General features: G+C 39.0%; 3 protein-coding genes across 5 annotated transcripts; 1 reads left to right on the top strand and 2 right to left on the bottom strand.

Moving 5' to 3' along the window:
• Window positions 1-41: 41 nt before the first annotated feature.
• Window positions 42-9,011, top strand: LOC122406897 (transcriptional regulator CRZ1-like). Of its 3 annotated transcripts, none has more exons than XM_043412704.1 (8): window positions 42-1,873; window positions 2,137-2,245; window positions 2,755-3,107; window positions 4,266-5,269; window positions 5,616-5,956; window positions 6,069-6,230; window positions 6,752-7,163; window positions 8,661-9,011. In XM_043412704.1, exons 4-8 carry the CDS (start codon window positions 4,285-4,287, stop codon window positions 8,765-8,767), a joined length of 2,007 nt encoding a protein of 668 aa, XP_043268639.1. In that variant the 5' UTR covers window positions 42-1,873; window positions 2,137-2,245; window positions 2,755-3,107; window positions 4,266-4,284; the 3' UTR covers window positions 8,768-9,011. The 3 variants fall into 3 exon arrangements, with proteins under 3 accessions (XP_043268639.1, XP_043268638.1, XP_043268640.1); XM_043412703.1 differs by having other exon boundaries at window positions 42-1,882; XM_043412705.1 differs by lacking the exons at window positions 42-1,873; window positions 2,137-2,245; window positions 2,755-3,107 and adding an exon at window positions 3,626-3,768.
• Window positions 8,958-10,853, bottom strand: LOC122406901 (gamma-interferon-inducible-lysosomal thiol reductase-like). The gene is made up of 5 exons (XM_043412710.1): window positions 10,687-10,853; window positions 10,220-10,378; window positions 9,596-9,793; window positions 9,333-9,488; window positions 8,958-9,239 (listed from the first exon to the last, which is right to left on the bottom strand). Exons 1-5 carry the CDS (start codon window positions 10,741-10,743, stop codon window positions 9,147-9,149), a joined length of 663 nt encoding a protein of 220 aa, XP_043268645.1. The 5' UTR covers window positions 10,744-10,853; the 3' UTR covers window positions 8,958-9,146.
• A 1,747-nt stretch (window positions 10,854-12,600) lies between these two features.
• On the bottom strand, window positions 12,601-14,203 carry Coa7 (Cytochrome c oxidase assembly factor 7). The gene is made up of 3 exons (XM_043412708.1): window positions 13,991-14,203; window positions 13,746-13,880; window positions 12,601-13,269 (listed from the first exon to the last, which is right to left on the bottom strand). The coding sequence occupies exons 1-3, from the start codon at window positions 14,088-14,090 to the stop codon at window positions 12,800-12,802; spliced, it is 705 nt and encodes a 234-aa protein (XP_043268643.1). The 5' UTR covers window positions 14,091-14,203; the 3' UTR covers window positions 12,601-12,799.
• Between the last annotated feature and the right edge of the window lie 119 nt (window positions 14,204-14,322).

Genomic DNA, 14,322 nt, shown 5'->3' with positions numbered 1-14,322 from the left:
TAGCCCGTGACGAGAAAACGAAACTGTGAAGAAAAAAAATACATAAAGTTCAGAGGGGAAAAAAACGATCCTCGATCTTCGAGGTTTTTGAAAGGTTTACGTTCGTGTATAACGTATCGAAGATACATTGAAGATACGAGAAAGACAAGGAGAGAAAAAGGACTCGTCTTCTCGGGTTCGGTACCTAATTATACCAAGTCACATGCAGAGCTCTCCGCTTTCTATTTTTACGACACTTGACCGAAACCTAAACGCTACGACAAGTGTGAGGGGCGTTATATATAATATTTTTTTTGTCTTCGACAACACCGTGTCTATCATCCTCGAACTATTATTCTCGTTCCTTTTTTTCGCTAAAAGAGTGGTGGGGGGGAGGAGAAATATTACGTAAATCGCAATTTCGTATCGCGTTGGGCGTACGAAAAGTGCGTTTGGCAAAGTGGAGAGGAAAAATGAAGAATTTTCAGCTTCAAATTTCTCTCAAAAATCAACAAATTACGAATTTTGTGTTTCAATAATTCGGTTCAATGTCGAGCGAATGGAAGAGAGAAATTTCTCGTTTTTCACTGAGGCTTCAATTGTCACCTTGTTCAAATAACAATAATTGACGTCGTGAGAAAATTTCTCGATATATTTTGGGCGATCAGATGTCACAGGAGCGGAGAAAGTAATTTGATATTCTCGCGTTTTGTTGACTCAAGAGGACTAGCCCAAAATTTTGAAACGCTCCACACATTGGCTGTTGGGAGTGTCCGGGACGTATGTTCGATGTGTGTGTCCCCAGGCAGGACACCTCGACTAATTTATCAAAATATAAAGAAAGCAAAAGGCGCAAAGAAAAGGAACGAAAATGCCACGAATTCCGGCGAAAAATCATTTCCCCCCTGATCGAGTTCAATCCTCTTTTTCCTTTCTCCGCTGCCTCAATCTCGAACCTTCGAAATTCTTCCAAAACTTGTACTCTCTCGTCTCTATTTTTTTCATTCGAGCTTGCTTCGCAAAAAGTGACAGGAAGAAAAAAAAGTAAAATAAATGAAGCCTCGAGGAAAAAATTTCGATAATGCAAGATTCGGGGCTCTCGCGATCGAAGATTCAGCACACTTAACACAAACATTCTTCGTAAAGATCGAGTCGCGCTATAGGTCCGTTCCTCGAATCCTTTTTTCCCCCATTTTTTTTTCTCTCCATACACACTTTTTTTTGACATCGTCATTCTCACCCGCACGCATAACACGATAGGAATCAGTATATTATTTTAGAGGCGTTCTTGTACACACATGCGGAGACTATATGAACGAGCTTGACAGGTGCCCTGGAGAGAGAGAGAGAAAAAAAAACGAAGGAGAGTAAGAAAAAAATGCAGGAGAGGGAGAGAGCGTTGGAGCACGTAAAATGTAAGCACAGAGGGCTGGCAGACCACATGTGCCACTCTATTACTTATCTACCCGTAATATGACTTACAACTCGGACCGTAACATTTGTATGCGTTCGCTGCATCTTCTTCATGCACTAATGTCTGAATGTCTGTATGTGAGGGATTGAGGAAAGAAACGCTCAACCGCATGTGCTCTCGAGGGGTGCAAAGAGATGCAAGTGCACCCCTCGCATTAAAAGAAAAAACGAATTATACATATTATTTCACGTCCAAACATTGCGGGACAACACAGATTTCTTACTCGTCTCTTGTTGCGAATTCGTATTCGATTCTTTGCCACGCAGTTACTTCAGTTTGTGGGCTAACGTTATTGCGAGAAAATATTTCATACGAGTACGCCATTTTTCGGTGAGAAACGATCATCTCAAAGGAGCGATGTCACTGTTAGAGGCCTTACGACAGAAAGAACGTGCTTTCACGTTCAATAAATAATCGAATGTTAGTCAGGTGCGAATTCACAAGGCTTTTCATTTTCTTGGATGAAATATTTTTTTATGGTTATGGCTTACTTTTAAAGTGTTTTAAGTGTTTTTAGTGTAGCTTTAAAATTAATGTTTCGGGTATGGGAAATGATGAAATGACTGAAAGAATTTTTTGGATGCTTAACATCGTGCAAGTGGCGTGGTTCATTTGTCTCTTTTGTGATGAGAATCAACTGTCAATTATAATCAATAATCCATGGTTGATTATTATTTTTTCAGATTGGAGATCCTGTTGGAGTTTTCATCGAACTGGGAAAAGGGTGAAATGCAAGAAATATCGTTGCGGGGGAATCGTCGAAGGAAAAGTACAAAACGAGCAAAAAACAGGGTTCGTATACGGGTGAAAAGGAGAGAGAAAAAGTGAGAGCAGGAGAGAGAGAGGATCGCGGGTTGAAGAAACTGTTGTTAATAAGTGACGCGTGTGCGGCAGCTGGTTTCAATTTTTTTGTCATCTTCATTTTTTTTTTCATTTCAAAAGATCGTTCCCTCTCTTTTCCTCGTCGTTTCGTTCCTCCGAGGAGCGTAAGGAACGAAGAGGCCCCGATGTCAAATGACGGGGCCCTCGAGGAGCTCCAAAAAAGGGATCGCTTTTTTGTCCGCATATGCACCTTACGAACGTGACTCGAGAGAAGAAAAAAAGCCTCCCGAAAAAGGAGCAAAAAAATAGTAAAAAAGGAGCAAGATACAACAGGGTCGATGGACCAGAGATCGAATGTGTTAAAAGCTTTTTGAATTCCAGGCGTGTCCAGCTAAATTACGAACGCGCACATAAATTATTAATAATTAATCCAACTTATCGAGGCGTATAATTGCATTTTTTCTTCTTTTTATTTGCAGACCCCGAAGATCAAGCATCGGAATATTTTCGCCACGCTTGAAGAACCGAGAGCCTCCGCGGAGGGGAAAAAAGTCTATGAAATTTCAATTTACGAGTCTCATAGAGAGAACGAAGAACCCCGCTCCAGATGAGGAAGAAAGCTCTCGCCAAAGGGACATAGAACGAGGATTAAATAGCTAACGGAGAGAAAAGAGAAACAGTAAGAAGCACGAAGAAAACGACGGGGGAAGGAATAGCAAAAAAATTCATGCATTCGAGTTACGTCCAAAGAAGAAGAACGAGGATGACGGACGGTCGCACAGATGTGCCAGTACATAATGTAACGGACCAGCGCCACTGTTCCTACCCTTTGGTACGATGTACTCCTCTATATATTTATATATTTTACTGCTGCATCTTCAGACCCCCGTGCAGTGACAAGTGCAACCGAAGCCTGCACGCAATATTTACATACTTGTACACAAATATTCCTTTATCTCTACGTATTTACACGAGTATATATGTATTTTTATAAATACATATGCACGTAAGTGTATATATGTGATGAAATGACCCGAGAGCCACGCGAGTGGGCGGTCCGAAGCAGAATTCTATCCCCTCCCTTCTTCAACTTTTCGAAATATTTTTCTCTTCATCGTTTTCTTGAATACGAAAACCCTCCAATAATTCCTCTCCTAGATCCCCTTTTTTCGTAACGAAATTTCTTCCTCCACTCGCTTCGACGTTTACGTTCGTTGGAAAAAGAGGGAGGAGCGACGATAGAGGGGGCGAACAGGACTCATGTCCCGTTTCTTTCTCTCTCTTTCTTTCACTCTTGATTTCTCTCATTCTTACGAAGCTTTTTCCAACGGGACTCTCTTATCTCGGGTCAGTACAACTCGAACCGCACACGGGAACTGTCCCCCCGAGATCGAAATTTCTTAACAGTAACCACTCTCTGTCAACAATCTGATGAAACTCTTCGAATATCTCGTTGCGTAACCACGCTCTGTGCAATTGTGAATTTTTGACGTGTGAGTGATCTGCATTCGATTCTATTGCAAGCATATACTCATTTTTTCTATCAAATTATTCTTAGTATACTGCTTTTTCGACGTTCACGTGATATTGAACTTCGTACGTTGAACGGAATTACGAGAGTGTTGTTTTTAGAACGAATCAACCTTTGCCATTGAATATTCGGTCTGTTCGGATTTACAATCTTTCAATCAACTCCGAAGTGCTGGAGTTCGGTAGTTTTTATTGATTTTTATATCGAAAAAGTATCAACGAAATTCGGCACACAGCAAACTCTTCGTTGAACGACTGAATGGATTTTTTTATTCAAATTTTCCGTCATCCTTGAGAATCGATGTTAATCAAAATTTCTATACGACAGACTCGATCGATTTTTTTTTCCATAACTAGCTAGCAAAATTTTGATAAATTCAAATTTTAACCCGCGCACGTGTTTATGATCAAATTTCTCTAGTTTATTGCAAAAATTGACCAGGAATTTAATTTGTTACAGAATAAAAAGTTGGGGTAAAATGCATCTGGATGATTTACACGGTACAAGACAAAATTCGATCGAAGGATTAAGGCAAATAATTCCAATAATGCGTAATGAGGTCGAAGAAGATTACGGATTATCGTCGATAACGAGCGATCTCGTGTCAACGACACCGACCATGGGTAACAACGTACATTTTTCGTGGGACAACTTGAGCAGCAAGAGTAGCAACAGCAGTCTTTCACCAATTTTGGCAAGTCCGTGCGAGCCGACCGAATGGGAAAATTTATCGACGACGATATTTCAGTACCCGGTTAATTTGGGACGCCCATTGGCAATGACGAACGGTGAAATGTCACCGGGCAGTACCGGAAGCGAAGCTGTAACGCCAAATTCATGGAACGGTGGTTTGTTCAATAGTGAATACAGCGAGTATTCCAACGACGAAATTACCAACGACTTCAACCCACGGTTCAGATTGCCCTCCGTCAATTCGGCGTTTTCGTTTTCCCGCAATTTTTCAAACGCAAATAATTACGGCGAATTCGCAAGCTCTGACTACAATCAAGATTGTCAGGATTACGAGGATTTTCGAGAATTCTCAGAGGACTCTTTGATACCCGTCACGTCACAGACTCAAGACAACGAAAACTTGAACGAATCGTTGCAAATCGTCGACGAATTTGATCTCAGTCTCATCAGAGGCGACCCCACTATGCTGCTCAATAACGTTCCATCCTCAAACTCATTCTCTTCCCTCACTTTTATCGATGACGTTAACGATCCCTTCCCCAATTCGAATGGACAATGTTACGCCGTTGGTCATCTCGTTTCCACACAGACTTCCGCTTTACCGAACAACAATTTCAAAAATAATAATCACTCGTTGACTTCCGGCCTCGTCAGTAGCGCCGACAATCAAATCGTCTTACCACGCAGTGAAGGCCTCATGCTTGCCGATAAACGACGCAAAACTTCCACCGGTTTTATCGGCAATGATAATCGACACGAGGATTCGTACGGTAAGATCGGTCAACAGAGTTTATACACATTTTTATTACTAAAATTATTGCTTTTTTATCAACTCAATAATTCAATGCCTTACTGCTTCTTATTCTGCTTATCAAAGCCATTAAAGTTGTGTTTTATCTTTCAAATAGTTAACGATCCAGAATCGTATCTCGTTCATGATGAAAATCGATGAAAAATAGATTTTACCGCATTTTTTTTTGTACCAAAATTTCAATGGAATATATTTCATAAAATTTCAAGAACAAATCCAAAGAAAAATAAAATTATAATAATAATTGTACAATCAAAATTTTTGAAAAAAAAATGAAGGAGAATAATAAAATTCTTCATTTTCAGGTTGTAACATGTCCTCGGAGGAAGGATATCCTTCGTCTTATCCGTGTCGTTGGCGCGACTGTGGTTTGTGTTTCAACGATCAGGAAGGCCTGGTTCGTCACATTGAGCGGCGTCACATCGAGTCTTCGTCCTCTAACTCCCACGGTCCAGGAAGAAGATCGCAGCGAGATCGTGAAAAGGAAAAGGACAAGGACACTGTGAGCTCGACTTCGTTGAACGTTGCACAAGACGAATTCGCTTGTCTTTGGCAAGGGTGTCCTCGAGCCAGACCTTTCAATGCTCGATACAAATTACTCATACACATGCGTGTGCACAGTGGCGAAAAACCTAACAAGTGTCCGGTAAGTAACTCGATAATGTTCTCCTTTTCGTATAAATTTGTCTGATCTCATCGGCATTCGTTCTCTTTCAATATTTAAAAAGTCATCGAATAATTTTTTTTCTTTCTCAAAGTTTGCAGGATGTAAAAAGGCTTTTTCTCGTCTTGAAAATCTGAAAATTCATCAACGGTCGCACACCGGAGAAAGACCTTACGCTTGCCAACACCGAGGATGCTCGAAAGCCTTCAGCAACAGCAGCGACAGGGCTAAACATCAGAGAACTCATTACGATACGGTACGAGCTCAAATATTGAGGCACAAATTTCTCAAAATGAAAAATCTGAGAATAAGTAGAAATATTAACTAATTTAACGAGTCAGTTTCTCAATGGTGGAATTTGCTCAAAATCTTCGATAAAAAATTCAAATTGTCATTCTCCAATGCTCTTCAGTGCTCAATCAAATTTCAGCAATTATTGAATGACTGAAATTGAAAAGCTCGTTGTTTGCGCTCGGTATTATTGATTAATGTGACATGAGATTAGATTAAAAGTTCATAAAAAAAACCGATTGAACCGGCTTCTTTTATTCAATTATTATTTTTCGTTATCAAAGCAGCTAATGCCCATCACCCGAATGACTTTTTATAAACAGAAATTCATTGGGGGCAGTCAATAAACTCATTTGGGTGCATGAATTTGAAATAAATTGACGAAGCTTCTACAGTAAACGATTATATTCAAAGTATCGCAATTTCGGTAATTCTCTATTTCAAGTTATATTCACGTTTAATAAACAACTGTTTAAATATTTACAGAAACCATACGCGTGTCAAGTGACAGGATGTGGCAAGCGGTACACAGATCCCTCGAGTCTTCGAAAGCACGTTAAAAATCATGCGGATCCGTCGACAACAGTGGGATCGACTACGAGAGGAACAACGATGGACTCGTCATCGAAGCAAACCTTGTCACACAGAATCTCATTTGCGAATATGAAAGACTCGACAACCCGCAATCTCAACATATCCACATCCGCGTTGAGTCATCGATTGCATGAGAATTGCGAAATTACGAAGGAGGATAAAGTTTCTTTGTTCCACGAGATTCAGACATCGGAGGCACGTTTAACGTCCAAGATTGAAAACAACCAACCGGAGTACGTGCCCTTCGAGTCCGTCGAACGATTTTTAATCGAGGACGAAACGTACACGGGAATTGATAATGGAGGTAAACATTTATGCATAAAAATCCAATTTTTCATGAACTCGCGTAATTCCCCAAGCATTAGCCGGGTACAATTGCCAAAGAAAAAAAGGAAACAAGCAATCTACAGAAGATACCACAATTGTTGCTCCAAAAATTGTCCCCTGCAGCTCCGAAGAACGAGTTCTATTGCTTGGTCGTTCTCTTACGAATTCCTGGCAAACATCTTTCAACACCAAAATGTGAAAAATTTGGTGTTAACAAAAATCACTTTTCTTATCTCAAGAGCAATCTCACAAGAGTTAATCCTTTCCCATTCACAAAGCTACGGAATAGAGTAATCAACGGTCACGTGGGGTAACTCGAAAAAAAATCTCATAAGTCTGCTCATAACTATATACATACGATCCTAAGACTTGTCCTGGCGTACTTCAAAGATATTCGGATAACACATGTTCGATAACTATACTCGCGGACGCTTTTTTCCTCCTTTTTTTTTCTCGAAAAAAAGGGTTTTTTCCTGACGTATACGCAGTACAATGGCTATATATAAAACGAATATTGGAGTGGGTAAACGGTCGAGAATGTCCATGGCGTACAGATTTTCGTGCAAGCCGTCGAAATATCAACGTAACGTGCACATATAGGCGCGTGCTGCTCTCGAATACGTTCCTTGAACCGCGACAACTCTTCCCTGCGTTTAACTCTTTCGTATAATGATAATAATCGAGAACGATGTACGTATTTATACATAGCGATGTATACACATGTATATTGGAGCGTCCACAGTTAATCTCAGAGGAGGTTTCGACGCTCTTTACCCCCCACACCGAAGCTTAAAATAATATTCGTTACTTTTTTGGGCACACAGAAGCCAAGAGAAAAAACGTTAAAGCTTATAATACGTGCAAGCTCGAGAGTCACCCAACGCACGCGCCACACCAAAAATCCTCATTGACAATGTGCCACGTGCTCAGCACGCTTTTGTCTCCTTATGCTCCCTCGTACAACGATTTTTGTCAACCCTCCCAAATCTTATCGCGAATGCACTTGTCATTTATAGAAAAAAAATTAAGCAATGTGTTCCTTACACGTGCTGTAGAATAATTTTTTTTTTTTTAGTCGAAACATACTCGTTGAGAAATTCCCAACAGTTATCAATCAATATTGACGTCAACTTTGGAGAATTTTAAAATTTATTCTCTTCAGATATTCGGATCGAGAAAAACTTGGCTCTCACGTTTTCAAGATTGCATTTTCCTCGGTTGGAAAAATATTTTCAGTTATCGCTTTCGTAGTCGAATCATTGGAAATAGTTTTGTTAAGAAAATTTTTAAGATTACTTTATAGAAACTTGTTTAAAAATCTACAAAATTAAGTTCTTTTTTTAACTTTCAATGGTACTTGCAAAGTTGGGTGAATATTGAATGACACGATTGACAGATCAAATTCTCAAAACCCTCGAACTTTTTTCCCTTTTTGAAGCCTCCTAACGAAACTCTGTTTATTTAACTTTTTCAGAATTTTACGGAGATGACGTAACGGATTTTCAAGAGCTCGGATCCGACATCGAGCACGAGTTCCTCGAGCTCAGCAATCTCGACGATGCGCAGTTTATCGGCGGATAATCATATCGTACATCCATAGGAAACGATATAAATATATTAATGAAAAAAAAAAAAAACAATCAAACGCATTTGGAGTTGAAAGAAACGAGGCGCCACGAGCAGTTCTATAGGAACTGCTTACTCAATTGTGATCTCAGGAAACGTCGAGGATCGCGGATCTCATCGTAAATCCAAAGATTAATTATAAGACTTTTTCATAGTTATAACCACTATATTTTCCAAATACAATTTTTTTATTACTCCATTTTTGATATAATCGACAATTTTTTGTATTTTGTACATAAAAAAAAACAACAATTTGTATATAGTTATTACACGATTAGTTCGCCACATCGAGTTGGTACGAAATTTGCATTTTTAGTCACTTTTTTATTTCTCATCAAGTACTTTTGCAACTGTCAGGTTTCTCGTTATCAGGAATCTGTCCGCACACAAACCTTCTGAAGTGATTGCGTGCCTCAGTTTCAGCTTGCTGCGTGAATAGAAAAAAAAATGCGAAAATCATTGAGAAATCGAACAGGAACGGCTCGTAGAAATTCAGATTTAATTTTCGTTTCATAATTACCCCGTTAACAGTTATAGTAGGAACGAACGTCAGGATAGGATTGAGTCTCATGGTCGTGACACCGTGTTGGGCCAATAACTCATTGGCCGTTCTCGATTCTTGACACTCGCCGAGAAGTTTTTGCGTTTCCACGCTCAATTTGACTGTTTTTGCGCACTGTCAGTAAACAAATATTGCACTTAGTTTTTTAATTTTCAAATGTACCCACAATATTTGATATTTTTTCAATGAACAGAGGAATTTTATGATCTCCGATTACGTACCCGAGTAACAGCAGTTGCTGGGTTTGTACTGCTCATAACACAAGCTACAAGGTTCACGGAAAGATCCTGACGTTTAGCGGCGTCCTCGTTCTTGTTGATCGCATCTAAAGCGCACGCCTGGTCACGATTTCCTTTGCATTCGTCAGGTCCGTGCTGACAGTCGAAACTCCATTCGCCAGTCTTTTCATTCCTGCTTTGCTGCTCATGACATTCGTTTGAAAATTTTTATTCGTGTCGGTAAAATTATAATTTTGTTATTAAAACGTCATTCGAGGAAAATTTTCGTATTTCTGCGATTGCAATTTCCACAAAACTCCATGATACTATAGAATATTTTTTTATCAACATCCCAATAGATTCTATGATTTTTTTTGAGTACTACATTTTCATTTAGGAAAACCGAGAAACAGCTAAACCCAATGAAATTCGATGGTTAATTGTAGAACACTCAAAGCACCTTAATTTACTGCAATTTTATCAAAACAATTCCCAATTTGAGAATAAAAAATTGGAGTTATTTCTCGAAAAAATAGTGATTCCGAATCACCGATCAGATTTTATATGAAAGAAAAATTGTATCAATGTCATTTTCGTGAATAGGATTTGTAAATTGTATTTGCCAACCTCAGCTTTTCCGTAAGGAACAAAATCGATTTTAAGGTGTTCCTTGAGGCCCTCGTACGAAGGTGCAAGTTGTTGGTTGACGAATCTTATGCTGTCGCCGCAAAGAGCCTCGTAATATACAGTCACGTTTAGAACGGTCTTCTCATCCGGCCCAAGTCCCTGCATTATTATTGAAAAAGCATCGTTAGAGCTCGTTTATTTTTATCACGAAGACGAATTCACTCGAATATGTGAAAACACGTTTTGTAACAAAAAAAAAAAAGAGGCAGAATTTTGTTCAGTTTGACAGACATTAGGTTGAAAGATATTTTGGAATCAGAATATAACGAGGCAGTTGGTAAGCTGGTCTATGCGAAACGTGTAATCGGAGCTTGATCTACTTTCGAGAAGGTCACGAATCAAAGATAGGGATAAATGGAAAAATAAAAAAAGATGAAAAGTAAAATTGACGAGCCTGTATCGCTTACGAGAGTCGGATGAGTGAGAATGAGCACGAATGCTGTTGCGGCCAAGGTAAACGTCATCCTCGTATTTTCCTCAAGCTGCAACGAGTACTTTATTCCAGGATCGGCGATGATCGACTCCGGAGAAGTTGCTCGCTTCGCTCGAATATAATATCGTGAGGAGAAAGAGAGGCGAGAGTGAGAACGGAGCGAGCATCAGCTCACTTTAATCCGCACGGGGAGAGGGAGATACGAAAAATTATAGGGAGGAGGGGAGAAACGTTATAATCGGGAGTTCCTCTCGCCGGGCTCGTACATGCAATAAAAAATCTTCTCTATTTCTTTCGTCCGGCTAACTTATCCTCATTTTCATATGCACTCTCTCGATCCGCAATTAATATCATTTGTATGGGGCCAGTGACAGTGACAGATCGTTATATTTTTATTTATTCCACGACGAATATATCCAAACTCATATTTTCTGGCTTCAATATCAATTATGTGCATGCAAAGTTGACTGCTCACGATAAAAAATAAATTCGATGACAGCGGATACAACGAGACTTGGATCGACGACAGTCGAGTACGATCAACGATATTTTCCCAAAATTTCAATCGACGTGTTTCATCGTCGCTGTTTTTTTATAAATTTTCAAAAATTCTCTGAAACGTCAAAAACGGATGGAAAAATCATAATCATTTTAATATTATACTCTGATAAAACTGGTTCAATTAAAAATCCAACGCTCCCCAGATTATTGGGCTTTGTGACCGGAGAGGGAAAGAAATGACTCGAAACTTTTGACTCTTCGAAAAAAGCAGGTCTCGTCGTTCGGACGGGAATCTTAACGGGAAAAAATCAAGTCCTGCCTAAGCCATGCTCGAGTGAATAATGCGATGCCATAAAAATCAACGAAAAGGCCGCAGCGACACTGTTTCGTTGTTCACGTTGATTTGTCGAAAGACGCTCGGAGAAATTACCGGTTTATAAAGTTAAAAGATAGAGTCAAAAAAAAGTGTGTAATAAAATAATAAAAAAAGAGTGACGAATTTTTCGATAACCCACTACGAAGAAATGTTTGCCTCGAATTTTCATTTCGTTTACAGTCCATACAAAACTGTGATGCATACTGACGAGAATCAAATATTATCTTCTTATCCTCTATCTTGAGATATTTCACTTATGAAATCGCTTGCACTTTGGAGTGCGCGAGAAAGTAACGCAATGCCGTAAAAGAATTGGGTAGTATTTACACTCTGAGTAAAAGAGAGAGAGAGAGAGAGACATAAGCGTGGATACGAGGGCTTCGCAAAATTCCATTGAAGCATTTTTGACTCATTCGCATTCAGAATACAATTTTACTTTCATTCGTTACTTTTTCTCTGTATTCTAATTTGAGTATATTTATGGGAGTGCATCCATCATTTACGTTCAATAAATATTGTATGTTGATCGAGTGAATTTTCGATTACGAAAAGACATGACATTTGTTTGGGTTGACGATATTTAATCGAATTACCGCAAGTCGAAAATCATTCGTTTTCAACATTCGAATCAATTACTTTTTTACGACTCAGTTTTTTTCCTTTTCTGAAGATAAATGACTGGTATCTCATTTCTAATCGAATCACCACTGATCGGAATCCTCATTACAAAATCATAGACGGTTATTATAAAAGTAATGCTAAACGTGTTTTTTTCAAGATTTGGGCGAGCGAAAAATGTTGATGACTGAATTAAAAAATGAATTATACAATCCGACAGAATTGTGTGATTTGGTTACTAATTTCGTAAACTGCAGCTACGAAAACTTTGAAATTATAACTACACGCGCTTCAGTGTGATGAATTCGACAATAAAATTTGATTAATTCGACTTCTCATTCGATTGTGATAAATTATAGTCTAAGTGAGCAAAAGAATGGAGTTTTTCATGGATTTGGTCAATCGTATAATTATATAATTCATTATCTATGTTGATCGTTACAATTGTAATAAAAATGAAATGAGAATTGTTCACTACTTAGAAAGGAATTCGGTCGGGCTGACTCCTTCGTTCATTTTTAACGTCGTCAGTATTGTGCAAGAGAAAAAATGAACTGGAAAGTTGTAACTCGTTTGTTGAAAGAGAATGAGGTCAACCGTCAATTCCCTGACCAAATTGAATTGGTCTTTGATTCTCGGTGAGTTCTCGATGGAGCGCAAGCGCTCGAGACTTGAAAGCTTCCGCGAGGGTTGGATTTTTTTCGACGCCCTCACCTCGTGCATGCATCTGAGATACGTTCGCACAAGCGTACGGATTTCCACCCTCGCATGCTTTCAACGAGACTTTGTAAGCCTCCAATAAATTCGGTTCCAAATAGCCTTTTATTCCTTGTATGTAAAGTCCTGACAGCCAATAACAGCCTTTCTCCATTTCGTGCTTCCAACACGAATCCTTCAACATTTCCATTCCTTTCGTTATTTGTGCCATCCGATCTTTTTCCCCCACCGTTTGGTCCGACGTTGCGACGACACCCGCGTGTAAACAACCGTACGCGTCACCGAGCTCGCAACCCTTTTTCGTGTACTCGTAACCTTCCTTCAGATTCTTCTCACATCCTTTGCCTTCGGTGACCGAGCGATTTCAATCGAAAAAAACTATTAAAAACTTGATGAACAATGATAAGTGGAAAGATAGACAAAGGAGAGGAAGAAAAAATGATTTAAAAATTGGAGAAAGGAGTCGAGAAATTTAGTGAATGTTTCAAATGTAATTGAAAAAAGTTGTGGAAATAAAATTGTCTCAGCTGAAATCAGAAGGAATTTTGGCAAAAAAATGGGACGGAACCTTCAATGAAACCAGAATTTTGATGGATTTAGACATGAGACGAAACACTCGTTTGAATGATTTTTCTTATTTCTCTCAAACTTTTCTACAACTATTTGATATGGAACGTAATTAAATTGGAGAAAAAATGAGTCGAAATACAAAGCTTGGTGTGCCTGAAAAATTCAACCATAAAAAGAATTTTCAGCACCATCTGTCGTCGAAAATACAAAATCACGAAACAAAAAACCCCAGGGTAAAAGTTCCAACTTACCGACAAGTGCGAATCCACCGTATTTCGCGCAACTTCTTGGGTAACTTCTCACATCACAATTTGTTTTATAAATTTCGGCTGCTTTCTTGATATCCTTCTTTATACTTTCCTCGTAATCGCCCAAAAGATGACAAACTGAGTGAACGAATAAATTGTAAGCACTTGTTTAATGATTACATATCGGCGTGCGAAGAAAAAATTTTGAAAGTAGAAAGAAAATTTGAGGTTATGTGATCAAGACTAACCTTCGGGCCTTTTTTCACTGAGACAGCCAAATTTGTATTCTATGTAAAGGTTTTTTAGATACTCCTTGACGTCTTCTTCACTTTTTAAGTTGTACGCCATTGTGTGTCTCCGTTTAATTCAAAATTAGTTTATTAAACTTTTGTTTTCTTCTGCACAATCGCGCACCGAAAAAATATATATAGCAGAAGAAAAACTATATCTGCGACTTTAACAGCTGTTTTACCGATCGGAGCAGCGAACGAGGTTTCTAATTGCGCCACGCGGCGCTGTTCAACGGCTGCAGCAATTTTCGCGGGGGTACTGAACGAAATTGTATTAAAATAAAATAAAT

Source organism: Venturia canescens, chromosome 2, assembly GCF_019457755.1.
Source record: "Venturia canescens isolate UGA chromosome 2, ASM1945775v1, whole genome shotgun sequence".
Taxonomy (NCBI): domain Eukaryota; kingdom Metazoa; phylum Arthropoda; class Insecta; order Hymenoptera; family Ichneumonidae; genus Venturia; species Venturia canescens.
The sequence above is the reverse complement of the archived record's forward strand: the minus strand, read 5'-3'. Positions and strand labels throughout refer to the sequence as shown.

What these genes read in the sequence shown, in the direction of transcription:
- LOC122406901 (XM_043412710.1), bottom strand. Translation starts at nt 10,743, where the DNA reads ATGACGTTTACCTTGGCCGCAACAGCATTCGTGCTCATTCTCACTCAT. An exon ending in TTCCTTACGGAAAAGCTGAG is followed by an intron (nt 9,794 to 10,219) that starts GTTGGCAAATAC and finishes TGTCATGAGCAG; the next exon opens with CAAAGCAGGAATGAAAAGAC. An exon ending in CTACTATAACTGTTAACGGG is followed by an intron (nt 9,240 to 9,332) that starts GTAATTATGAAA and finishes CTATTCACGCAG; the next exon opens with CAAGCTGAAACTGAGGCACG.
- LOC122406897 (XM_043412704.1), top strand. Translation starts at nt 4,285, where the DNA reads ATGCATCTGGATGATTTACACGGTACAAGACAAAATTCGATCGAAGGA. An exon ending in AAAAACCTAACAAGTGTCCG is followed by an intron (nt 5,957 to 6,068) that starts GTAAGTAACTCG and finishes TCTTTCTCAAAG; the next exon opens with TTTGCAGGATGTAAAAAGGC. An exon ending in CACGGGAATTGATAATGGAG is followed by an intron (nt 7,164 to 8,660) that starts GTAAACATTTAT and finishes TAACTTTTTCAG; the next exon opens with AATTTTACGGAGATGACGTA.
- Coa7 (XM_043412708.1), bottom strand. Translation starts at nt 14,090, where the DNA reads ATGGCGTACAACTTAAAAAGTGAAGAAGACGTCAAGGAGTATCTAAAA. An exon ending in CAGTGAAAAAAGGCCCGAAG is followed by an intron (nt 13,881 to 13,990) that starts GTTAGTCTTGAT and finishes TCGTTCACTCAG; the next exon opens with TTTGTCATCTTTTGGGCGAT. An exon ending in CGGTGGATTCGCACTTGTCG is followed by an intron (nt 13,270 to 13,745) that starts GTAAGTTGGAAC and finishes CGGTCACCGAAG; the next exon opens with GCAAAGGATGTGAGAAGAAT.